Source organism: Schistocerca nitens, chromosome 12 (assembly GCF_023898315.1).
Source record: "Schistocerca nitens isolate TAMUIC-IGC-003100 chromosome 12, iqSchNite1.1, whole genome shotgun sequence".
NCBI lineage: Eukaryota > Metazoa > Arthropoda > Insecta > Orthoptera > Acrididae > Schistocerca > Schistocerca nitens.
In genome coordinates this window covers 97,298,271-97,325,185 of record NC_064625.1, presented here as the reverse complement: position 1 = coordinate 97,325,185, position 26,915 = coordinate 97,298,271, and the positions used below count along the sequence as shown (strand labels likewise).

At 41.2% G+C, this 26,915-nt stretch overlaps 1 protein-coding gene across 1 annotated transcript in view; it reads right to left on the bottom strand.

Moving 5' to 3' along the window:
- Positions 1-26,915, bottom strand: part of LOC126215193 (unconventional myosin-Ib) — an 890,664-nt gene that overhangs the window by 281,839 nt on the left and 581,910 nt on the right. Inside the window, exons 6-9 of the mRNA XM_049941860.1 lie at positions 17,183-17,229; positions 16,565-16,628; positions 16,456-16,469; positions 1,062-1,146 (exon numbers count right to left, since the gene is read on the bottom strand). Coding sequence (XP_049797817.1) covers positions 1,062-1,146; positions 16,456-16,469; positions 16,565-16,628; positions 17,183-17,229 — 210 coding nt within the window. The remainder of the gene's footprint in view (positions 1-1,061; positions 1,147-16,455; positions 16,470-16,564; positions 16,629-17,182; positions 17,230-26,915) is intronic.

Below are 26,915 nucleotides of genomic sequence, written 5' to 3'. Positions count from 1 at the left end.
ATACCTCAATGATGCATGACAAGCCTGACTCACCCATCAACACTTCACTTCAATCTTTACTCTCCTTGGAACGGTTACAACTGACATACCATGCATACTCTTATACAGAGTGCTAAAAATAAATAAATAAATAAACAAAAAATAAAAAAAAACTGTTGAATATTTTGAGAGGTAGTAGTACTCATAAAACAAGGAAAAGTGTCTGGTAGGCCTAGATATGGGCCCTTAAATGCATACCTTAGGAGCTAGAAGAACTTGTTCATCTTCAATATTGTGAAACACATCTCTTCTACTGCAAGCTCCTTGCTTTCCATATTTTTAGAAGTGATAGTATGGACAAAAACAAGGAAAAAATGTACAGTAAATATGGGCTCAAAAGAGCATACCTAAAGAGCCATTAGCACTTGTTCATCTTTGGTACTGTGAATCTTCTATTGAAGATATGTGTTCCAGAGCTCATGTTGACTCTACATGTTTCTCTATTACCGCCTCTGGAAATGTTCAACACTTTTTTTAACACCCAGTATGCTTTGGTGTCATCACCAGAGACTAAAGGCAATGTCTGGGTAACGTAGCCTCCTTCTCTATCCTTTGACATCATTACCATCTGGTTGTAGTTGCCACAGTTCATTCCACCGGGAACACTTCCTAATGTGGATGTTATGGGCCTACCCCTTGACTTTCTTTCACAGGATTTTACCTTCTAAGATGTTTTTCATGAAGCTGCTGTGTTGAATGATGTGTCCAACTAATTCAGTTTTCCTTTTACCAAGTTAATCAGTGTCCTCTCTTTAATTTACTTTTTGTATTCATTCACTAGATTTTTCTTTCATTCCAGGGTGTTTTTGTGGTTAATCTCTATCTCTGTTGCTTCTAACCTTTTTCTTTTCTTGTTTCTGCAGTGTACATCCCACATAACGGTAGTTTAAAATGCTCCAGACCTTGTACAAAAATTAAATGGGCAAGCACCCAAGAAGCATATACCACACAACTACAAATTTCTCCACTAAGGATACAAGAGTTGCAAATGAGAACCATGTAAACAAAACAGAAGTACTTACTGAGCAGGTGAATGTCAGCTCCCGTAAGTAGCTGATAGAAAATATGGAAGTTTCGCTCTCCAGGAGCATGACTCGTGACACGCGACTGCAAAGAAAGAATGTATTAAAAGGTGCTAATGAAAGTATTAATAATTAAATTTCTGAAATACTAATATAGTTCAAGATTAAATATGGCTATTGTAGTATCAGAAACTTATTTCTGACACACACTACTTGCAACAGGTGTCCAAATGTATGTGTTATATATTATGTATTACATATTACTACAAGTTGTACTGGAATGATATATGTTTACTATGTAAGAACAAAAGTTGTGTTTTTATTTTCATGTAACTGCAGACAGCTGGGAGAACGCAAGACCGAGTCAAGCACACAAGTGGCTGATGGCCAGCTGCAATGTGTTGAATACCATGGCTCCACAGAAAAGCAGCCCTGTAATCTCCCATCTGTGCCAAAGCATCAGAATAACTATTATTAAGATGAATGCGTAATAATTTCTTGTTCTGTTGGATCATTTCAACAGTCAGTTAATAATGACTCACTGCCTGGTTAATTTCAGTGTGATTAATAAAAATATTTTTGATAATAAATTATGTGGTGTTAAATGTTATCTGCGAGTACAAAGATTATTTTTTATTGAATGACATAGTTTATCTTTTACAAACAAAGAAGTCAGGAGAAGTATGACAGAACATTTTAAACAGAAACTGTTGTTTATTGAAGAGTCTGAGTATACTGTTACATGAGTAAAGAATTTTATTTACTGTTTGTTGCAACTACGAATACAAGAATACATTCTCTTTGTTGCCCAGCAATGAATAAAGGATTAACTGGCAGTAGTTTAAATTGAAGCAACACATTACTGATATCATCCCTGTTATTAATCTAATGCCTTTTATTTCTCATGCTGGTGACAAGAGAACCTGCAACATTATTTTTGAAATTATTCTTTTGATTCAGTGATTTACGTACTGAAGAGAAGTGAGGTTCCTCAGAAAAAGTGATTATATGCAACTGAATGTTAACCAACTGTGTAATAGTGAGTATAAATGTTGAGGTAAGTCCTTGGAGGATATAAATAGAGGGTTGACTGAAAAGTAATGCCTCCACCTTCGTAACTCTTCAACGGTTGGTAGCATTGGTTTGTGGCAGGTACTCGCTTGTTCCGTAGCCTCTTCTCTACAGCTCCAGTTGGTGGGAAGCCTTATCACTGAACGGTTGTGTTGTTATAGTGTAATGTATTGAACTGGGCACAGACGGTCAGTCAATGCGATTTAAGCAACGTGCAGTCATTGAATTCTTGACAGCAGAAGGTGTCACCCAAAGGAGATTCATCAGAGAATGAAAGCAGTTTATGGTGGTTGTGTTGATGTGAGTACTGTGCATCTTCATTCTCGTAATGTGAGAGGAGTTCCTGGCAAATTTCAAGTCTGTGCACTTTCAATTCAGGAGTCAGCATCCGGGGTAACCATCATGCACAGATCTTCCAATAGCCAAGCAAAGCAATAATGTGCCCCACACATTCTTGTGAAATACCAATTGTGTTTGCATTTGCTCCCTGAGTGATAGGAGGATCATCCTGAATCAATCTGTCAACATTTTGCTTGTGAAACTCTGTGGTTGCTGTCACAGGATGTCCAACTCTTTGTTTGTCACGCTTGGCAGATGTTCCCACCTCAACATCTTTAAACTTACTCGCCAAACAATGCACAGTACTCACATCAACACAATCACCACAAACTGCTTTCATTCTTTGATGAATCTCCCTTGGAATGACACATTCTCCTGTCAAGAATTCAATGACTGCACATTGCTTAAATCACACTGACCGACCATCTGCACAGCGTTCCATACTTTACACTGTAACAACACAACTGTTCACTGCTCAGGCTTCCCACCAACTGGAGCTGTGGAGAAGAGGCTACGAAACAAGCCAGTACCTGCCACATACCAATGCTGCCAACTGTTGAAGAGTTATGAAGGTGGAGGCATTACTTCACAGTCAACCTTCGTACTTCAGGACTAAAGGAGATTTCTCACCAAAAAGCAGAAACATTGAGTTGTCAATAGGCATACACAAAAGGAAGAAAAATTTCTTTCTTTTGGATTTTATACTTTGAAGAGCTACAGTATAGCTGGCACTATGTAGGGGTGTGTGTGTGTGTGTGCGTGTGTGTGTGTGTGTGTGTGTGTGTGTGTGTGTGTGTGTGTGTGTGTGTGTGTGTGTGGTAAGCAAGTTTTGTTCCTTTTGGTGAGTGGCCTCCTTTAATCCTAAAGCATTTACTGTGTAATAATCAGTAATGTTAACTCCAAAACTCAACTGAAATTGCAAACTACTCCTATTTTTGATCCAGAATTTCATATAAACACTCATAACATACATTGAGAAACCAAAACTTTATGAACACATGTTCAACAGGGAGTCGGCCGACCTCTGAAATGCAATATGGCAGCAATTCTGGGTGGCGTGGATTTGACAAGAAATCAGTAGGTTTCCAGAGGTATGTGGCACCAGACCATCTACGCACAGGTCAGTCAGTTCCCATAAATTATGGGCCATCAGTTTATGGCTGCAGAGGTGGCTCCTGACAGCACGCGAGGTTTGTTCCAATGGGTTCAGATCAGGTGAATTTGGTGGCAAAAACGTCAACATGAGTTCACTATTGCGCCTCTAAAATAACTGTAGAACCATTTTGGCCTTATAACAGAAAAAATTGTCCTGCTTCAGTCACTCTAAATGTACATCCACTAGATTTCTACATCCCCATGGTTGTTATACAAAATGCACACTGTTTGCAGTAGAACTACTCTGCAGTTGTCACAAATGCCATTTGTCTAAACTTTCTCAATACTAGATAATTTCAAACCAAGAGCAACTACAGTTGAAATACTTATACATAGTTTATAGAAGTTTCAAGCAGTAAAATCTTGATGTTAAACTTGATAAAACGGGTGAACATATAGCTGAATAAAAGCTCTTTAATCCACTATAGCTGTATGTATTGAAGTCCTTGTAGACTGTCCTTGCAGACTGTCATAATCTACAATGACTTCAATAAATAATGTAGGAAAAGACAGAGAGCTACTTAGCGTAAAAAAGACATGTCAAGTTGCAGACAGACGTACCAGGTGTACCGGTATGAAATGAGCGTTAAGATACAAATGTGTCGATAGGGAACATTTGTTCTGAACGAGCCTTAATTTTTTTTTGTTTGGTTGGTATAACATCTGTCAAAGATATTTAGTATACATCAAGTCATGGAACAAACAACATCATATTTTTTCATCGTGTTAACAATGTCGAATTTTGTACCAGAAAGTTATGATTTGCTGAAAGCATTAATTTTTTGTTTTCATTTGAAAAAAAGTGCTGCACAGTCGCATTGAAAGCTTGTCAAGGTGTATGGTGATCATGCTCTATCAGAAGTGTTGTGTCGATTCCCTAAGGTCTCGACACAATGAGTGGCTAGGTGCACGCGAAACTAACGCAGACGGGCGTAAATTCTGAAACAGGAGACTGGATGAAAACTATAAAGAAAAGAAGAGAGATTTTAATATACTTAACTTTAATGTAGTCTTGTTCTTGTTGAAATACATCTCTTGCATAGTAGTAAGCAATTAGCAATGATACACATGGCGCCTTGCTAGGTAGTAGCGATGGACTAGCTGAAGGCTATTTAATCTGTCTCTCGGCAAATGAGAGAATGACTTGATACGTCAGGTCGCAAGCTATGTCGTCCGTACAACTGGGGCGAGGTCAAGTCCGTGTCTTGTGACCTGCCATGTGGTGGCGCTAGGATTGCGAGTACACAGTGGCGACACGCGGGTCCGACATGTACTACAGGACCGCGGCCGATTTAAGTTACCACCTAGCAAGTGTGGTGTCTAGCGGTGACACCACATTCCTCCCCCGCAAATCGGCGAACGGTCGTGAGATAAGGCTTCCGCCCGCCGTGGGGAGGACCCCATGTTGACGTATGCGATGAGGTGGGGAGCCTAACAACAGGCGAGGCTGTGCCACCCGCACCCGGCCATTCGGTCCGAGGGGAGCTAGGAAACGCCTGCAAACCTAGTCCAGGGTGCACGTCAACATGAGGTGTATGCGCACGTAATGATATAAGAGGAGCCGCGGGGTCGACCTCCATGTGGTCGGAGCACCCGACGGGCGAAGACGACATCTGGTCCGGAGCGGGCAAGAGGTCCATGGCGGAGGACGGCTGGTCACGGGAAGCAAGCGGCGGCGCGTGACCCAGGGAGGCGCGAGGCGGCTGCAGCGAAGCGTCCGCTGCTGGCGGCGCCGGCGGCGGCTGCGGCGGCGCGACGCCATGAGGCAAAATGGAAGGCATCGTCGGTAACACCTGGGGATGAGGCGAGCCAGTAGATGGGTCCCCAGGGCGCTGACCCGACGGCTCCGTCGCTGAAAGCAGACGGGGAGCGGCAGAACCCAGGCGACGACAGAGGCGCAGCTGATTGAGATGCCGACGCACCTCACCAGAGGCCCCCAAAACCAAATACATCGCGCGGCCGAGGCAGCGAAGAATGCGCCCTGCGAGCCAACGCTGTGAACCGCGATAGTTGCGATAATAGACAACGTCGCCAGGAGCAAAAGCAGGAGTCTGCCGCTGCACAGGAACCTGATGTGGCGGATGCAGCAAAGACATCAGAGTTCGATGAGGACGACCATGGAGCAATGCAGCCGGCGAGCGACCATCGCGGGGCTGAGAGCGATATGAGGACAAAAAGAGCAACAAAGCGTCCTCCCGAGAATGCGACTCTTTCAATTTCAACATCTGGGACTTGAAAGTCCGGACCAATCGTTCAGCGGCACCGTTTGACTGAGGCGAAAACGGCGCGGATGTCAGATGTTGAATACCATTGGCCCTGCAGAACGACTGAAATTCTGCGGACATGAATTGTGGGCCATTGTCGGAAACAATAGTCTGCGGAAAACCTTCAATGCAAAAGATAGCAGACAAGGCTTGGATGGTGGCAGAAGACGTCGTGGAAGACATCCGGACAACAAAAGGAAAATTACTGAAAGCATCGACCACAACCAACCATCGAGCATTCCAGAATGGACCAGCAAAATCGATGTGCAAGCGTTGCCAAGGGGAAGTGGCTTTCGGCCAAGCAAAGAATTTCCGCGGCGGTGCGGATTGTTGTTCGGCACACGCCACGCAAGAGGAGCACATATTCGCAATCGCAGCATCGATTCCGAACCAAGTACAGTGCTGTCGAGCAAGTTGTTTCGTGCGCACTATACCCCAATGTCCTTGGTGAAGAAGCTTTAAGACAGAGGACTGTAACGAACGTGGGACCACGACTCGGGATTGATCATTATCGGAACGCAACAACAAAACACCACGTCGGACAAAAAGTCGCTCCTTGTGAGCAAAAAATCTGCGAACCAAAGGATCCTCGATCCGTGACTTTGACAAGGGCCATTGCGTAGCAACAAAACGCAAAACGGGAGCAAGGACAGGGTCAGCAGCTGTGGCTGTAGCTACACGACGAAAATCAATCGGAAACGATGCGACCACGTCATCGGCTTCCGAATCAATGAACATGCAAGCAAGTTCGGAAGAATCGAATGCTTTATCCTCAGCAACAGGCAAACGGGACAACGCATCAGCGTTGCCGTGCGTAGCAGTGGACCGATACAAGATATCGTAGCGGTACTGCGAGAGAAAAAGAGACCAGCGAATGAATTTCTGCGCTGTACGTGGAGGTACAGGCTTGTTTGGATGAAAAAGTGATGTCAAAGGTTTGTGGTCCGTGATGATTGTAAAGTGACGACCAGACAAGAAATCGTGAAACTTTGTTACACCAAACACAAGAGCCAAAGCTTCCTTCTCTATTTGGGAATAATTTCATTGCGCAGATGAGAGCAATTTGGACGCAAAGGCAATAGGGCGATCATGCGAGCCATCCTTGTGCGCAAGCACAGCACCGATCCCGAAATCCGAGGCATCTACCATCAACAAAAGGGGTTTTCGGGGATCGAAGGGCGTAAGGCAAGTATTTGAAAGTAACGCCGATTTCAACTGGCGAAAGGCGCGTTCGCATTCCGTCGTCCAGACGAACGGAACACCTTTACGGCGTAAGCGATGAAGCGGAGCTGAAATAGAAGAAGCATTGCGCACAAACCGATGATAATAATTTACCTTACCCAGCACACTCTGTAGCTGTTTTAAGTTCTGCGGTGACGGCAAGTCCTGAATGGCACGAAGGTGCTCTGGACTCGGATGTATACCTTGGGCGTTAAGGACATGGCCCAGGTACGGTAAGTCACGAGCAAAAAACACACATTTGTCCTTCCTCAAGCGAAGACCATTCTGACGCAAGACCTGAAAGAAGGTCCGGAGATTCTGCAAATGTTCGGCTTCTGTCTTTCCTGAGATCACAATATCGTCCAGATAGTTCGCAGCAGTAGGGACCGACGCACAAATAGTTTGTAAATATTGCTGAAATAAAGCAGGGGCGGATGCACACCCGAATGGCAGTCTTTTGAAGCGATACAAGCCAAGATGCGTGTTAACCACTAAGACGCGCTGGGATTCTTCGTCCACAGGTATTTGCAAGTACGCATCTGCTAGGTCCAATTTTGAAAAATATTTTCCCGGGCACAGTTTGTCAAAAAGATCTTCCGGGCGGGGCAAAGGAAAAGTAGCAGTCACAAGTTGTGGATTCACAGTTGCCTTGAAGTCCACGCAAAGTCTCAGTTTTCCGGAAGGTTTTGGCAAAATGACTAAGGGTGAGGCCCAGAGAGAAGCCTGCACACGTTCAATGACACCTTGAGATTCTAATTCGGCTAATGTTCTTGCGACCTCATCACGCAATGCGTGGGGAACATTGCGCGCTCTGAAAAATTTCGGTTGCGCGTTGTCTTTCAGTTCCAAATGCGCTTCATAGTTCTGAGCGCAACCAAGGCCCGGTGCAAAAATGTCTGCAAATTCTTCACAAAGACTAGAAACGCTGGCGGAAGGCACAGTCTGTTGCACTGATAGGACCTGATTCACTATAGACAAATTAAACAATTGAAACAAATCTAAACCAAACAAGTTCACGGCACTAGAGGAACGAAGAACATAAAATGACACAAGTTTTGTCTGTCCCTTGTATGTTGCAATAAGGCTGCACTGTCCTAACACAGGTATGTGCTGTCCTGAGTAACTAGTTAACGTAACATTTGCGGCACGCAATGGCGGGGCGCCCAGTTGTTTGTACGTGTCGTGATTGAGCAATGAAACAGCAGCTCCGGTATCGAGCTGGAATGGGATCACTTTTCCTGCAAAGTCTAAGTCCACAAAAAGTTTATTGTCTTGTTGACGACAAGAGCGACTGTCTCGTGCAATTTGAACTGATACAGGTCCAGAAGCACTTGCAACTTTACGGGATTTCCGGCGACGTCGACGCACACGTTGGGTGGGACGAACACAGTCACTGTTAGCTAAAGTGTCACTGGACGGGTGGGAATGAACTACATGAATGTCCATGGGCGAAGGTCCACGAGCCTGATTGTCCTGGGTTCGATTCCGGCGCGAAGCAAAAGGCCTGGAATTATTGCGATTGTCTGATCTTAACTTTTTCTGGCAAACACTTTGTACATGTCCTTTCTTTTGGCAGTAAAAGCAAATAGCTTGGCGTGACGGGCAATTTTCACGCGAATGTCTAGTTGCACACCGCGGGCAAGATTTCACTGCATTTGCTTGCTTACGCGGCGCACGTGGTTGCAAGCTAGGCGGCCGCAGCGAAGTCGGGCGCGAGGGCCGCTTAGCGTCCCGTGCAGCGGGCCCGGCGGGCCGATTAATGTGACACACTGCTGGCGAAGTTTCAAATGATTCCTGAGCAAAGTCAAGTGTGTCTTGCCTGTCCAAAATGTCTATCACTTGTTGCAGGGAGGGATTAACTAGTTTCAAAATCTGTTCCCGTATGCGAACATCAGAAACGTTCTGTGCAATTGCATCACGCACCATAGTATCTGAATATGGGAGGCCACATTCACAGGCAAACGCGCAGTCTCTAGTAAGTCCTTGCAAAGTTGCTACCCACTCCCTGTTAGTCTGACCGGCCGTACGTTTTGTACGAAAAAACGTATACCGTTTGGCAACTACATTTACTGTTTCTTTGAAATAGGCATCTAAAGCAGACAAAATTTCCTCGTAGGACAGAGTTGCTACGTCGCGTCGGGGAAACAATTTCACTATCACCCGGTAGGTAGACACACCGACACAAGAAAGCAAAAACGGCTGCCGCTCTTTACCTTGAATTCCATAAGCAGTGAGGTGGAAGTTGAACTGATCGGCCCACTCAGTCCAGCTCTCGTTATGGGCCTCAAAGGGCCTAAATGGCGGTGCGACAGCGGTGTGTGGCTGCGGTAGCGATGAAACGGCTGCCGCCGCATCGGTTTGCAGCGCACGTTGACCCTGGACGAGCTGTCCAAGGGCTTCCAATAACGCCTGCGTCTGCTGATTCTGCAAGCGAAAAAATTCGGACAGTACATCTGGAGAATGCGGCGAAGCCATGACACAAGCAATTTAGAGCAAATAGAACACAAAGACTGCAACGTGGGCGCGGCACCACTCCTCGGCGCCAAAATATTGTTGTGTCGATTCCCTAAGGTCTCGACACAATGAGTGGCTAGGTGCACGCGAAACTAACGCAGACGGGCGTAAATTCTGAAACAGGAGACTGGATGAAAACTATAAAGAAAAGAAGAGAGATTTTAATATACTTAACTTTAATGTAGTCTTGTTCTTGTTGAAATACATCTCTTGCATAGTAGTAAGCAATTAGCAATGATACACATGGCGCCTTGCTAGGTAGTAGCGATGGACTAGCTGAAGGCTATTTAATCTGTCTCTCGGCAAATGAGAGAATGACTTGATACGTCAGGTCGCAAGCTATGTCGTCCGTACAACTGGGGCGAGGTCAAGTCCGTGTCTTGTGACCTGCCATGTGGTGGCGCTAGGATTGCGAGTACACAGTGGCGACACGCGGGTCCGACATGTACTACAGGACCGCGGCCGATTTAAGTTACCACCTAGCAAGTGTGGTGTCTAGCGGTGACACCACAAGAAGCAACATGCAAAAGATGGTTTCAACGGTTCAGAAATAATGATTTTGATGTAAGAAATGAAGAACATGGAAGACCACCAAAAAAGTTCGAAGATGCCGAATTGCAAGCAATATTGGATGAAGATGATACTTTGAGTCAGAATCAAATGGCAGCAATGCTAAATGTTGCACAACAAACAATTTCTGACCGTTTGACAGATATGGGAAAGATCCCAAAGTGTGGAAAATGGGTGCCACGTGAATTGAATGAAAGACAGATGGAAAACCAAAAAACCATTTGTCAAATTTAGCTTCAAAGACATGAAAGAAAATCAGTTTTGCATCAAATTGTTACTGGCAATGAAAAATGGATTTATTTTAAGAATCCTAAATGGGAAAAATCATGGGTTAACCCGGGACAACCATCAACATCGACTGCAAAACCAGATAGATTTGGCAAGAAGACAATGCTCTGTGTTTGGTGAGATCAGAAAGGTGTGGTGTATCATGAGATTTTAAAACCCAGTGAAACTGTGAATACTAATCGCTACAGACAACAAATGATCAATTTGAACTATGCATTGATCGAAAAAAGACCAGAATGGGCCAGAAGACATGGCAAAGTAATTTTTTTACATGACAATGCACCTTCACACAAATCAGTAATGGTTCAGGATACAATCAAAACACTTGGCTGGGAGCTACTACCCCACCCACCGTATTCACCAGACTTGACCCCTTCCGACTACCATTTGTTTTCATCAATGGGACATGCATTGGCTGAGGAACACTTCGATTCCTACGAAGAAGTCGAAAATTGGGTGTCTGATTAGTTTGCTTCAAAAGACGAATATTTCTATTGGCGTGGTGTTCACAAATTGCCAAAAAGGTGATCAAAATGTATAGAAAGCAATTGTCAGTACTTTGAATAAAATGTTTTTACCTTTCAATTCAAAATTAGTGTTTCATTTTCACAAAAAAAAAAAAAACCACTCATTTCATACTGGTACACCTAGTATTGGATTATTGAGCTTTCATTCAGCTATATGTTCATCAGTGTTACCCATTTTAAATCTGAATTTTTCTGCTTCAAAGTTCTGTAAACTATGTTTTTCAATAGTGTTTCATGAAAAGAACATCATCTTCCCTCCAGGAATACCCATTTGAGTTCATGAAGCATTTTGACAGTATTCAAGTGTTAATCAAACCTACCACTAACAAATCTGTCAACTTGCCTCTGAATTGTTTTGATGTCTTCCTATAATCTGACCTAGTGGGCATCCTGAACACTCAGGCAATAATAAACTATAGCTCACACAAGTTGTTTTTTTCTACATGTGATCTCCTTTATAGATGAACTACACTTTCCTGGAATTCTCCCAATAAAACCAAAATCAACCATTCATCTTTCTTACGACAGAGTGCTCATTCCACATCATATCACTTTACTATGTTACATGTCCGCCCCCAGTAGCTGAGTGGTCAGCGTGACAGAATGTCAATCTTAAGGACCCGGGTTCGATTCCGGCTGGGTCGGAGATTTCCTCCACTCAGGGACTGGGTGTTGTGTTGTCCTAATCATCACCATTTCATCCCCATCGATGCTCAAGTCGCCAAAGTGACGACAAATCAAAAGACTTGCACCGGGCGAACGGTCTACCCGATGGTAGGCCCTAGTTACACAACTACGTAACATCTAAATAGTTGATTGACATGGTGGCGTCAAGCAGCACACCTCTAATATTGTATTCCAACATTATGGGATTGGTTTTTCTACTTAAATGTACTGCATTACAGTTATCCATATTCTACTACAGTCATTCGGTGATGACACTTCCCTGTACACTACACTGTCTTAAGCAAACAGGCACAGATTGCTGGTCTCACTATCCAACAGATCATTTACATACATCCAAAAACAAAGATGATGCAACCCACCGAACGAAAGCGCTGGCAGGTCGATAGACACACGAACAAACACAAACATACACACAAAATTCAAGCTTTCGCAACAAACTGTTGCCTCATCAGGAAAGAGGGAAGGAGAGGGAAAGACGAAAGGATGTGGGTTTTAAGGGAGAGGGTAAGGAGTCATTCCAATCCCGGGAGCGGAAAGACTTACCTTAGGGGGAAAAAAGGACGGGTATACACTCGCACACACACACATATCCATCCGCACATATACAGACTTTCCTGATGAGGCAACAGATTGTTGCGAAAGCTTGAATTTTGTGTGTATGTTTGTGTTTGTTTGTGTGTCTATCGACCTGCCAGCGCTTTCGTTCAGTGGGTCGCATCATCTTTGTTTTTGGATGTATTTTTGGATGTATTTTTCCCACGTGGAATGCTTCCCTCTGTTATATTAAGATCATTTACATATATATACAGAAAACAAAAGTGATCCTATCACACTTCTCTGGGGCACTCCTGGTGATGCCCCTGACTCTGACGAACAATCACTGTCCGAGACAATCTAGTGGGGTCTTTTACTTAACCTTTTAATGCATACTGTAGCTGATAAGCTACAGACCTCATTTCTTCGATTTATTCCATATGGAGAAACATTTTCGATCAAATTCGTTATGTAGCTAAGTGTATACACTCCGCTGCAGTTTCTAGTAGTTCTTCATAGCGATCATAGATGGCAGGACGAGCTGAAGCAGTTCGACAGTGAGCTGTGTGGACATACTGCCAAGTGTGTGTTTTGGCGGAAAGTTGAGGTGTGTTTTTGGTGTTTGTGCACTGATTTCTGGGTTTGAAAATTACTTTTTCATTTTGAAAACGTAAGTAGATATGGTGTAAACAGTTAATTCGAGTGTCTTTGCGATAGATTTGAAATGAGGCCTGTTTTTGTGTATGTTGCTTATCAGCTACATTTTTCATTTACTGCATTTCAGGCGCTGACGTAAAAATGTCTCGAAAGAGTCAAGAAGAAATGCTTATGGAATGGTTAGAGATTCCACTAAGCAGTGATGACGATCTTGAGTGTTTCTCTGACGATTCCATTCAAGATGAGACATATGTTGCTCCAGAATCTGTTGATTGTGATAGTGACAGTAGTGACGAAGAAAGTCAAGTACCAGTAATTAGGACTGAAGATGTTTCTGGAACAAGACAATCTGATGTTATAATGAAGGAATCGACGTCACAGTTGTCTGATAATGCTCTGAAACTGCCATGCAGCAGCAAAAATGTTACCAAAAACAGCAGGAGTGTGGTTTGGAAAGATAAACAGTTGATTATTCCCGAACTGCAGTCAAAATTTCATGGCAATACTTCGTTACCAGAAGAAGTAATAAACTTAAATACTCCATACCAATTCTTCAAACATATATTTCCATCTAAATTGTTTGATCTAATTGTCGAAGAGTCTCATAGATACAGTGTGCAGTGTAATCCTGATAGACCAATAGATTTATCCTGTGATGACATAAAAAAATTTATAGGCATCTGTCTCGTAATGTCAATAGTTCATGTACCTAATACGAGGGATTACTGGGGAGAAGTTACTGGTACTCATCTGATCAAAACAATGACAGTGAATCAGTATGAGCAAATACGTAAGTTTCTTCACTTCAGTGACAACAGTGCAATGATACCCAGGGGTGAAAAAGGTCATGATAGACTCTTCAAGATAAGACCCATAATAGAATTGATGAGATCTCGGTTTCAAACAATACCTGTTGAGGAGTGTGTTTCTGTTGATGAACAGATATGTTCAACAAAGGCTAGAAGTTATTTGAAACAATACATGCCAAACAAGCCTCATAAATATGGATACAAATTATTTGTTATTAGTGGCATATCTGGTTATGCCTACGATTTTGAGATTTTCACTGGAGATGAAAATGAACCAGAAAAAAGAGTGACTGGGGAGGAAGACTTGGGAGCAAGTGCAAATGTTGTAGTTCGACTCAGTAGGATACTACCAAGAAATATGAACCACAAACTGTGCTGTGACAATTATTACACAAGTCTGCCACTGCTTGTATGGTTACATAAATAAGGAATTTACTCACTTGGGACAGTCAGAAGAAACAGAGTGCCAGACTGCAAGCTCCCTTCAGAAGCTGAGCTGAAGAAAATGGCACGAGGTGCATCAGTAGAGCGCGTCGCAACAGTGGATGGTGTCGACATATCAAATGTAGTGTGGAAATATAACAAGAGTGTGATGTTGCTTTCTACACTTGCTGGACAGCAGCATATTCATGAAGCAGGGAGGTATGACAAAAAAACAAAGTCAAGAATAACAATACCTTGTCCACAAATAATTAAGCTCTACAATAAACATATGGGAGGTGTTGACCTTCTTGACAGCATAATGGGTCGACATAAAATTCTTGTGAAAAGTCGAAAATGGTATATAAGATTGTTTTACCATCTCCTGGACATGGGAATAGTCAATTCCTGGCTGTTGTATAGGAGAGTAGCAGAAACCAAAGGGATTAGGAGAACTATGAAACTCTCCGAATTTCGGATGGAAATTGCTCACTGTTTGTGTCGCTCAGGTCAAACTTCAGCAAAACGTGGAAGGCCAAGTAATGAACTCGAAAACCAAATACAAGCTAAGAAGACAAAGGGGCCCACAGCACATGTACCTCCACAAGATGTAAGGCTGGATCAAGTAGGTCACCTGCCTTCGTACTTGCAAGTGAGACAGAGGTGCAAAATGCCAGGATGCAAGGGATTTTCCTGGGTTCAGTGTAATAAATGTGCAGTTGCATTGTGTTTGCACAAACAAAAGAACTGTTTTCAAACTTTTCATGTAAAGTGATTATCACATGCTTGGGTACAAACCTGTTGGAACTAGATACCTTATTGTTCATATATAAAAGTGTATAAAATATACAATAAATGCTCAATATTTACAACATTAATGTCCTATTTATTATTTTAGGATTTTTCCCTTCCTATACAAAGTATTTAATCATAATCAACAATTAAATTACGAGAGATTTGGTCAAAATTGAGGGAGCAAAATAAGCACATTTATTGTGGCTCGTAAGGTGTTAACTCAAAATGTAGCTGATCAGCTACAAAGCGATTTTCAACAATAGTGCTTTGTTAATTTAATTTAAAAAATTTTTCAATATTTTTTTCGAAATGTAGGCACTATAAACTAAACATGGTAATTTTTACAGCTTGAAATAAAAAATCATGCATTTAAGGGTTAAAAGTCTTTGAGCCACTCACATATCTGGGAACCACCATTCCACCCCCTAGGACTTCAATGACAATCTGCAGTGGGGCACTGTGTCAAATGCTTTCTGAAAACCTAGGAATATGGAATCTGCCTGTTGTCCCTTGTTCACAAAATATCGCACAAGAAAAAGGGTAGTTGGGTTTAGTATGAGCAACACTTTTTAGATCTGTATTGATTTGTGGATATAAGATATTCTTTCTCAAATAAATCTGAATCTAGAATAAGCTCAAAGAATTCTGCTGCAAACCGACATTAAGCATATTGGTTTGTAATTTTGCAGTTCCCTTCTTTTGCACTTCTTGCACACAGGAGTTACCTGTGCTTTTTCCCTGTCACTTGGGGCTTTGCACTGGGCAAGACATCTATGATAAATGCAAGCTAAGTGAGGGAACAATGTCGAAAAGTACCCTCTATAAAGCCTAATCGAGATTCTATCCAGATGCAGTGATTTATTTGTTTTCAACTCTTTCAGCTGTTTCTCAATGCCATGAATGCCTTCTTGTCCTTCATTTGGGAGTTGTGAAATGGTCAAATAATGATACAATACCAGTTCACATACCTTTATCTTTACCTGGGCCTCATTCAGTTTTAAATTATGGATTGCATCTGTGCACATAGGTGTGACCCAAGTCAGTCTGTACGATAAAACAGATCATAATGAACATGATGACAATGGTATGATTACTGAACTGTGTAGTGGGAGATAGAAAAGAGACACTGAAGCATAAAATTAATGTTATTTGAGCAAAATAAATTCTTTTGCTACCAGGGATTATTCCTGATCCACCGAATATTTTTTCCACAAGATCCTAGTAGCATATCTGGAGGAAATTCCATGTCAAGCTCCACATTGTTATATCAAAGAAATGATCTATAGAACATTAAAGTAACTGTCTACATAAATAATTTACTTCTTGAAGTACATGATAAATAAACACTCAACATAACAAAAAATCTTAAAGACAGTTCTTGTTTTTCACCTCTATTTATCGAAAAAGCTAAATATGTGTTGAAGTATTTACAATTTATAATTATCTGGACTACAGTGGCTGAAAACTAAAATAAATTTGCTGATTGTGTATCTGACATACTAATGCCATGCAATGGAAAAAAATTAACAAATTTTAAACTCACCTTTTCCAAGAGGTCTAAAAAGGAAAACAAAACAAATTTTAGTGAAATTAGGAAAAAACAATTGTTTGTAACAAACAAGCTAGATTTTGGAAGACATGGATGTACTTACAGTTTGTAATGGTCCCTCCAAGAGGATCACCTTTGTAGTCAAACTCTATGTCAAGATATTTACCCTAGAAAATACATAAAGGAAATGGATGTAAGTATAAAACTGGTCACAAAATTCTTTCATAAAAATAGTATGAGTTAAAAATTTCTTCTCTGAATTATGTAATTAATTAAAAATTATACACCAATACTAACTATTAAATCTCATGTTAAAAATAAATGAAATAAATGTTCTCTGAAACAATTACTGGGGCTTCATTGCCTAATTACTTTACATTATATATTTCAAAATTAAGTGAAAGTTACTATCATTCAAGCAGAAAGTGATAGAACTGTGTCATGGATGTCTGAAATTTAATATCAGGGCCTACTTCACATCTGTGGCTACCTTATTGACTATTCCATTAGTTCCCAGCCTTTTCACTTCAGTTCATCTGTTAAACATGAGCTTGGGCAGAAAGTTTCTTATGACCATAAAGTTTAGTTATTACTCGACAGGTCTGATGAATTCATATTCCAATATCCACAGTATTTTTAATATTCCACTCAGTAACAACTGAGCAAAGAGCCTCAATAGTACCAGTTATATTACTGTATTTTGTTGTTGATCAATACTTACGAATCTCGAAGAGTTATCATTCCTATACGTTTTAGCATTCCCAAATGCTGCATTAAAAAGGAAAAAAAGTGATAAATTCATTACCATAACAATACCAATAATTACATGTGGACAGTAATGCTTTGGAGCTGAAATGAAAAGTGGATTGCTCTAGTGAAAAATTCCACAATGTTAGTTGGAGAATCAGCAACTAATTAATTTCACTGAACAGGAGATAATTTAAACATTATACAGCATAACTGCATTGTAAAGAACACAGGTGATACTTTTCCTGGAATTCATGTGGATAGATATAACTGGAGACTAACACCAGTAAATAAGAAATATTGATCAAGAGAGATTACTTCACAGAATTACGGGTAGTCATACTGATTTTACATGCTTTCATCTGTGCCTTTACTCAACTGCATCCTTCTTCATTATGAACATGCTAACTGATTACTGATTACTATTTACACATGTAATAGACTGTTATAAATATGGTTGAACCCTTAAAATCTGTAAAACTGATATTTAACTACCTGTAAACATTTTTTTAATTCCCTATTGCCTATTGTGTGCACTAATGTATCCAATATCATGACAAGAATGAGACAGTAAAAAAACATCCCTGGGCACTACCTGAGAACACAAGAACAGAAATAGGGATCTAGGCAATAAAATGAAATGGAGAAATAGACACAGCTAGGCACAGACGTTGAGAAAGAGTTTAACCTATGAGATGAAATTATAAAACATCTTGTCAGTGAAAGGCTGCTTCACAAATGCCTTCAAGAGAATCATGCAAAGAGAGACATAAGTGTGTTAGTTACTGAGTTATAATAGAGCAGTAACATCAATATAGATCACCAAGCAAAATGCATATGTTAGCAGCATATCCTCTGCTTTCAGAAGAACAGAATTTATTATTCCTAAAAAAACTAATACAATAGCAAAAAAATATACATGTTGGAAAATATGCAATTATTGCACTGTTGAACCTTTACTCTAAGATAAGCACAATGCACAAGGTCTGAGGCCTGTGAATAAGGTAAAAATGTACACTACTCTGAATTATGAAAAATACTGTTTATTTGAGGCTAATATGTTGTTAAAGAGCACAATACAGACATTAATGCAGCAATAATAATGTCAACATTTGAAACTGTATTTGAATTATATTGGTCTTCGGCCCCCACCTCCTTATCCAGAAAACTAGACATTTTGTATCTCTGTTGCGCTAACACACAAAATCTGCAGTGTAGCACGAGGCCTTCTGTTACAATGTATGGTGATGTATAAATAATGTAAATACAGAACAGAAACTGTAGGAACTGAGTGATTTGTAGTGTCATCCAAGGTCGGAGTTAGCTCTGTAACTAAAGGGTCTCACAAACTAGTGACAGCTCACAGCAGTCAATCACCAGGTTACCTGAGCCGTCTTTGGATTGCACATATGTCCACAAACTGCAGATTGTAGCAATGGACTGCTGATCACTCCTAGTTTCCAGGTAGTCCAATGAATCACCCATGTGAGGGAACATAACTGGCTGGCTACAACATGTTTTTCTAGCTATTTGGTGTAGTTGTTTTATTATGTTTATTTTTGTTATGACAATATGGTGTAATAAGATAGCATTACCATTAGTAGTTTTTCAGGGAGCAGAATCCAGTAAGAAAAATTGAGTGAAAGGAGGTGCTACCACTTATTTTAAAAATGAATATTAATATAAAAACATTGATACTCTTAGATTTTGCTGTACCAAGAATTGAAATTTGGTAGCTTCTGCTACAGAAGCAAAAGGGCATGGGAAATTAATAGTAACAGTTACTATATACTGGATTCCAGCTGCTGATTTTGAGTTATTCATGAAGATGCTTGATACATGATTAAACTTCCTAACTTCTAAATAAAATGTAGACATTTTAATTTACATTTTTTTAGTGTATACCAATGAAATTGCTAAGTCATTGTGTAGCGATTTGTAGTTGAATTACAAGACCGATAAAAGAAACAGAAACAGAGGACCTTAAGACTGTATTTGCAATTTACAGACTGGAGTGACAATGAAGTGTCCTAAATGATGCAAAATATTGTCTATTTGTGTTTAAAATATTGTACAAATGGCATATTCATGAACACTAATGCAGGACCAATGAGATCGACATTTGAAATTAGATTAGAGCGAGACCACTTCTCGCGCCACCCCCCCCCCCCCCAATCTCCCTACAGCAAACCAGAAATCTTTTATATGTGTAGTGACAACATACAGTTGCGTATGGTTCGCGAGAAGAACAACTGCCAGAAAGCCTGCGTGCGTGCTCGAATCTCTCTAATTTTACATTCGTGATCTCCTCGGGAGGTATAAGTAGGGGGAAGCAATATATTCGATACCTCATCCAGAAACGCCCCCTCTCGAAACCTGGACAGCAAGCTACACCGCGATGCAGAGCACCTCTCTTGCAGAGTCTGCCACTTGAGTTTGCTAAACATCTCCGTAACGCTATCATGCTTACCAAATAATCCTGTGACGAAACGCGCCGCTCTTCTTTGGATCTTCTCTATCTCCTCTGTCAACCCGACCTGGTACGGATCCCACACTGATGAGCAATACTCAAGTATAGGTCGAACGAGTGTTTTGTAAGCCACCTCCTTTGTTGATGGACTACATTTTCTAAGGACTCTCCCAATGAATCTCAACCTGGTACCCGCCTTACCAACAATTAATTTTATACGATCATTCCACTTCAAATCATTCCGCACGCATACTCCCAGATATTTTACAGAAGTAAGTGCTACCAGTGTTTGTTCCGCTATCATATAATCATAAAATAAAGGATCCTTCTTTCTATGTATTCGCAATACGTTACATTTGTCTATGTTAAGGGTCAGTTGCCACTCCCTGCACCAAGTGCCTATCCGCTGCAGATCTTCCTGCATTTCACTGCAATTTTCTAGTGCTGCAACTTCTCTGTATACTACAACATCATCCGCGAAAAGCTGCATGGAACTTCCGACACTATCTACTAGGTCATTTATATATATTGTGAAAATCAATGGTCCCATAACACTCCCCTGTGGCACGCCAGAGGTTACTTTAATGTCTGTAGACACTTCTCCATTGAGAACAACATGCTGTGTTCTGTTTGCTAAAAACTCTTCAATACAGCCACACAGCTGGTCTGATATTCCGTAGGCTCTTACTTTGTTTACTGAAATTTAGTGTAGCTGATCTTTAGTGTAGCAAGAGTTCTCCATTTACATTACACTGGGAGGTAACACTATCAATGGGAGTTGTAGAAGCCAAATAATGTAAATAAGGAATAAACACAGCTGTAACTGACTGATGTGAGGTACCATTCGAGGGCTGAGTATGTTGGTGACAAAATTTGCTCTATATTTAAGAGGCCACACACAGTATTGTGTTGAAGTAGTCAATTGCCGATTTGCAAGCTCTGTCTGAAGATTGCATGTATGCACACAAATTGCAGAAATTGATCACTGACTGCTTATAGTTCCAAGCAATCAGATGAATCGTAGGTGGCAAACTTCTCACCTGCGGTATTACAGTTACAACCCGTTTGCCTATTAACTATGGTTGTATAATTTTGTTTCATTCCACTAGGATCCTGTAGGGTAACGGCTTTATGTTAGAATTTAAAGAATTATTCAGGGAGGACAAACCACGTTGAAAAATAAAGCCAAACGAAGAGTTGTCACTAACATTAAAAAAGAATACAAATATAAAAACCCACTGATCTATCATTTATATCTACTTCCCTCTCTCTCTCTCTCTCACACACACACACACACACACACACACACACACGTATACTTTATTTAGTAGCTTCCCACATGTGACAGAAAGGGCATGAGCTGAAAATTAAAAGCACAACACTGGGTTTAAAATATACTGATGCTTAAGTTACACAGCTAAATACACTGAAAAAAGGCACAACGTTCCAGATTTAATTTTTGCTCAACTCCACGATCCTTTAGCAGTCAAATGGCTATTTCTTGAGGTCTTTTAAATTTTTCGCTCTAACTTTTTGAGCTCAGCAGATCAACAGGTGCTTAGCTCCTCTGGTACAGATTATAGACTGCTTTCCATCAGTCTGCGTCTTGTATAATCTAACTGAAAATATTCCTTCTGTTATTACCAAGAAATGTCATATTTCTGACAGAAATTTTTCTGCCCTCTGTTACTATTTTAGTTGTATGGAACACATTGAGTACCTCAGGGTTCCATCTTGGGTCGGTCGTTTTTTTTTTTTTTTTTCTCGCATACATTAATGACTTCTCATTTGTTACATGGCAAGATGGTAAGTTTATTTTTGCAGATGATACAAACATTACAATAAATAGCAAGTTAAGTACAGATTTAGAAATGGATGCTAATCAAATTTTCACCGACATTAATAAATGGTTTCAAGCTAATTCACCGTCATTAAACTTTGAAAAGACACACTATATGCAGTTCAGGTCCTGCAAGAGATTTCTTTCCAGTACCGTATGTGTAGAACATACGACGACATGCAGATAGAAGAGGCTGACAGTGTTGAATTACTGGGATTACAGCCGGCCGAAGTGGCCGAGCGGTTCTAGGCGCTTCAGTCTGGAACCGCGCGACCGCTACGGTCGCAGGTTCGAATCCTGCCTCGGGGATGGATGTGTGTGATGTCCTTAGATCAGTTAGGTTTAAGTAGTTCTAAGTTCTAGGGGGCTGATGACCTAAGATGTTAAGTCCCATAGTGCTCAGAGCCATTTGAACTGGGATTACAAATCGATAATAAATTCAGTTGGGAAGGGTATACCACACAATTGCTGAAGCGCCTAAACAAGACTGTATTCGCAGAGTGAATTATGTCAGATGTAGACGATATAAATACAAAAAAACTCTGCTTACCTCCCTGCTATTATGTCATATGGGATCATATTGTGGGGCAACATGTTTAACTGGGTAAGTCTTTAGAGTGCAAAAGCGTGTAATAAGACTCATTTGTGGCGTAAATTCAATAAAATCATGTAGAAAACTGTTCAAGGAGATGGATATTCTAACCTCTGCTTCACAGTATATTTAATCATCAATGAAATTTTTAGCAAATAATATGTCTATTTTCAACCAATAGCTCAATAACAGTATCAAGTATAAGAGCACCCACGGGAGTCATCTCATTTTCACGTCTATGGAACGAAAACTGAATCTAATCTAATCTATACATTGCATATACAGTCACAATGTTAAAATTTTTAACCAGATCACACCGGGTTCTCCCTCCAACTTCAGTTAATATCCTGCGCTTTCTTTCTGTTACACAAACTCTCTACATGTGCATATGACAAAGCGGTTGCAGCACCTGCCAGCACTGCTATTGACGACGTTTATACACTGTACTTCACAATTCATATTTATATGCTTCTAGGAATTGTATAGGGGCTTAGTGGAAAAAGTTTCTTCAATTAACTCGTGTCTAGAAATATGTCCTTTAGATATAAAATAATTCGAAATATCCGATCAATTTCAATCTACCGCTTCACGGCACGCACACTATCTGAGAGAAAGCCATCCATCGTCAGTCCTTGTTATCATTCGAATCAGTTCGATATTTTAGGAGTTGGGCACACAGCCAGACACAAGCAGAAATTTCCGATGGTTATCCATTTTTTTGGAGAGCAGTACAAAATGCACCCATTTATAGTAGAACCTAATCTAAGAAAATTTAGAAAAGCACTTAAAGTGAATTCTTCCATCTGATCAAGTTTATCATGGCAGATTGCACTGCTACGATTTGAATTCCTTGTTAAGTAAATAATTTTACGTTGCTGTTGAAGTGGAGCGATTTCATAAATGCCTTCTCGTGTTTGAAGTATTTACCAAAGACTTCTGAGCTCATCAAATAACTGCTAAAGCTTCACTTTTGGTAGAGGTGACTCCCTCTGCTGATTTGTCAATTCTTCCGTTTAAACGGCAACACAAAATAAACAAACAAGTGAAAAATAGTGACTCCAAGGTTAAAGAACTGCCAACGAAACGTTGCCCAAGTGTACTCCTGTACAGTCACTCTGTCGCTCGCATGCACACCGGTCACTCAATTGTTGACGTGTTTGCGCTCGCACATTTAATTGTTGAAAGTGTGGGAATGAGTCATGCAGCCAAAATTTTGACTAAAGAATAAAACTTAGATAATTCATTACTAGGATCATTCCACACGATATGTATTGCAAAGTACGCAATGACACAACGTTCACATGCGACACATTTGAAAAACGAAAACCGAATTTGGGAAACCGTTTTTCGCTATAAGGTTTACATGTTATGGCAGCGGTATTGCCAGCCCAGTTAAATATGGCGTCTGGAAAAAAGCTTTATAGTTTCTGGCGAGGTGTAAACAGCTTTAGTCCAGTATTTCTACTTATCCATTATTGTACAAAAAGACACAACGTCCATATTAGCAAAATTTTTTTTAAAACAAGACGAAACCTGACAGCCCAAGCACGTTTCAAAACCGGTCGCGTTTACATGGGCGCGAAAATCGATTGCGGAATTGGGAAACCGGCAACTAGAAGCAGATCTCCAGAATCGATTTTGAAGTGTTTACGTGACCTCCCAAAGAGGTATTGGGAAACTGCTTTCCGAAATCTGATTTTGGGAGTCCCATGTAAACGGGGTGAATGAACTGCGAAGAAAACGGATATGTACTCTTACAGGTTTGCAATTGTTGAGGAACTGCATGTCAATGACAAATACAAGCGTATAACTTTTTGTCGTTGGTTTCAGCAATTTATTGCTCAAAGTCCAGGAATATTGCAGTACACATGGTTCAGGCGTGGTTCTACCTCCCTGACTATGCACACTCTCACAACACGCGTTTGTGGTGTAATGAAAATCCACATGCGCTGGTCGAGCAACCCCTGCATTCACAAAAGAACGGCGTGTTTGCAATATCACAGCGTCGCATCATCGGACCAATATTTTTCGAGTCTACTGTGACAAACGCAGTTTACATCGAAATATTTCGGGAATTTGTAAACCAGCTGCACGATGAAAAACTTACCCTCGACTGGTATCAAATGGCTCTGAGCACTATGGGACTTAACATCTGTGGTCATCAGTCCCCTAGAACTTACAACTATTTAAACCTAACTAACCTAATGACATCACACACATCCATGCCCGAGGCAGGATTCGAACCTGCGACCGTAGCGGTCACGCGGTTCCAGACTCAAGCGCCTAGAACCGCACGGCCACACCGGCCGGCCTCGACTAGTATCGCCAGGATGGCGCCACATGCCACAAATCTTGAATAACCGTGGCTGAAGTCAAATCATTTTTCTCCGACAGAGTGATTTCTAAAGGACTGTGGGCCCCCAGGTCACCCGATTTAATACCAACCGACTTTTTCCTTTGGGGTGACCTAAAAGACAAGGTCTGCAGCGACAAATCACACAACTTTGGAAATCCAGGTAGTGACACCCAGAGGTTCCGGCAGCAACATTCGAGAATCTGCGGTGTCATGTTCAATTGTGTTTACAATTCGAGGGCGGTCACTTCAAGCCTCTTTTGTGATTCATCTTCATTTCCCTATGAACAAGGTATGACATGTTCATTTCACTCCATTTCCTGATTTTTATGCAAAGCCTTTAAGTGTAATTTACGCAAAAGTTTGTTTGTAGGGCCTCTTTTGAGCAGGATACCCTCCACAAGCATTAGTTTGTTTACCAGAAAATGTCAAAGTCAGACATTGAAGCGCTAGATTTGGCAGCGTCTACATACAAGGTGTACAACTTTGCTTCCGCTGTTTGCCGATAGATGGCGACAACGGTAAGTAGCGGTCGAAAGAAACAGTTCGCAGTCAGGCGGTTAGCTTAGACCTCTGTCAACATAACCTATTCGATTTGTGTCTGCATCATAAAGTTGTTCTTGATTGAAAATGTCAGTTTACAAGCCTAATTCTCGCCATTTGCGGGAGGTGTTACTGTTTTGTTTCAATATGAAGAAAACAGTGGCTGAGTCTGATGCCATGCTCTCAAGTACGTATGGTAAGGACGCTATTAGTGAAAGAAAGTATCGTGAGCGGTTTCAACGCTTCAAGAACGGTGATTTTAACGTCGTAGACCGGCATAGTAGTGGAAGAGAGAACGTTTTCGAAAATTGGAGACATTGCTTAGTGAAGACTCGCGTCAAACTCAAGAAGAATTGGCACGATTAGTGAGAGTGGCACAGCAAGCCATTTCAAAACGTCTCAAGGCTATAGGCATGGTTCAGAAAGAAGGAACTTCGGTCCCGTGTAGCTGAAACCAAGAGACGTTCAACGGCGTTTGTTTGTTTGTGAACAGTTGTTTCAGAGGCAAAAACGGAAGGTATTTCTGCATTGTGACGGGGGACGAAAAATGGGTTCATTACGATAACCCGAAACGTACAAAATCATGGGGATATCCCGGCCATGCTTCCACGTCGACAGCCAAACCGAATATTCACGGCTCCGAGATCATGCTCTGCATTTGGTGGGACCAGCTCAGCGTAGTGTGCTATGAGGTGTTAAAACCAAGTGAAACAATCACAGGTGCTCGTTATCGAACGCAATTAATGCGTTTGAGCAGAGCATTAAAAGACCAACGGCCGAAATACGGCGAGAGGCACGATAAAATGATTTTTCAGCACGACAATGATCGACCCCACGATGAAAAAGAGGTCAAAACGTACTTGGAAACGTTAAAATGGAAAGTCTACCCCACCCGCCGTATTATCCAGACATTGCTCCCTCTGACTACCACCTGTTTAGATCAATGGCGCATGGCCTGGCTGACCAACACTTCCGATCTCATGAAGAAGTCACAAACTGGATCGATTCGTGGATCGCTTCAAAAGATGAACAATTTTTTCGACGCGGGATTCGTAGACTGCCCGAAAGATGGGAGAAAGTAGTGGCCGAAAGATGGGAGAAAGTAGTGACCAGCGATGGAAAATACTTTGAATGATTTATGTGTAACCAATCTGCTTCATCAAAGTATCAAATGTTAGGGCAAACGGCGGAAGCAAAGTTGTACACCTTATATCCAAATGAGACAACGTGATACGTGTAGTAAAGACTGGTTAGGGAAATGAAAATACTATTTCCATATTAACAATTCGCGGTAGACACAGTATGAAAAAAGAGTAACACTAGCGTTGATTTTCTTATTTCTCTTTTTCTCCATGTAATATTGTGTTCTTTGACTCGACCTGGATTACAGTGCAACCATTATCAGAATGTAGTTTAATACTAGCAAATAAAATTAAACCCAATCAGATCACTAACAAATGCTTGCACAAGCCTCGCTATTCTAGGTACACACGCTGAAGCATACGTACGTTTGAATGCTTGCACAAACATGCATGCTCGAAATTCGATCAAACTCAAGCTGCTTGAACAGTGTTAATGTTTGCTCAAGGGTGCTTGTCAAGCACATAGTTGCGTGTGTGGCCGCCTCTAAGGTGTTGAAAAGAATGTCGTACGGTGGTGGAGCAGCTTCACATGCGGCACACATTTCTGTAATCATTCATTGCTGATGTCTGGAAACGAATGATCTAGAATGATGAATCACGCCGTACCCTGTGGCAATCTCATGGAAGGGGTTGGGTCTGTCAGATGCCTAGAGAAGGTTACCTCTCATCATGTATAGCGCCATCAGTGAAGTACACAAAAGTTGGTTTTAATCTAAGGAGGTGCTTTTGGTGGTTATGATTTAATTACCTTGTTCCCTTATAGAACT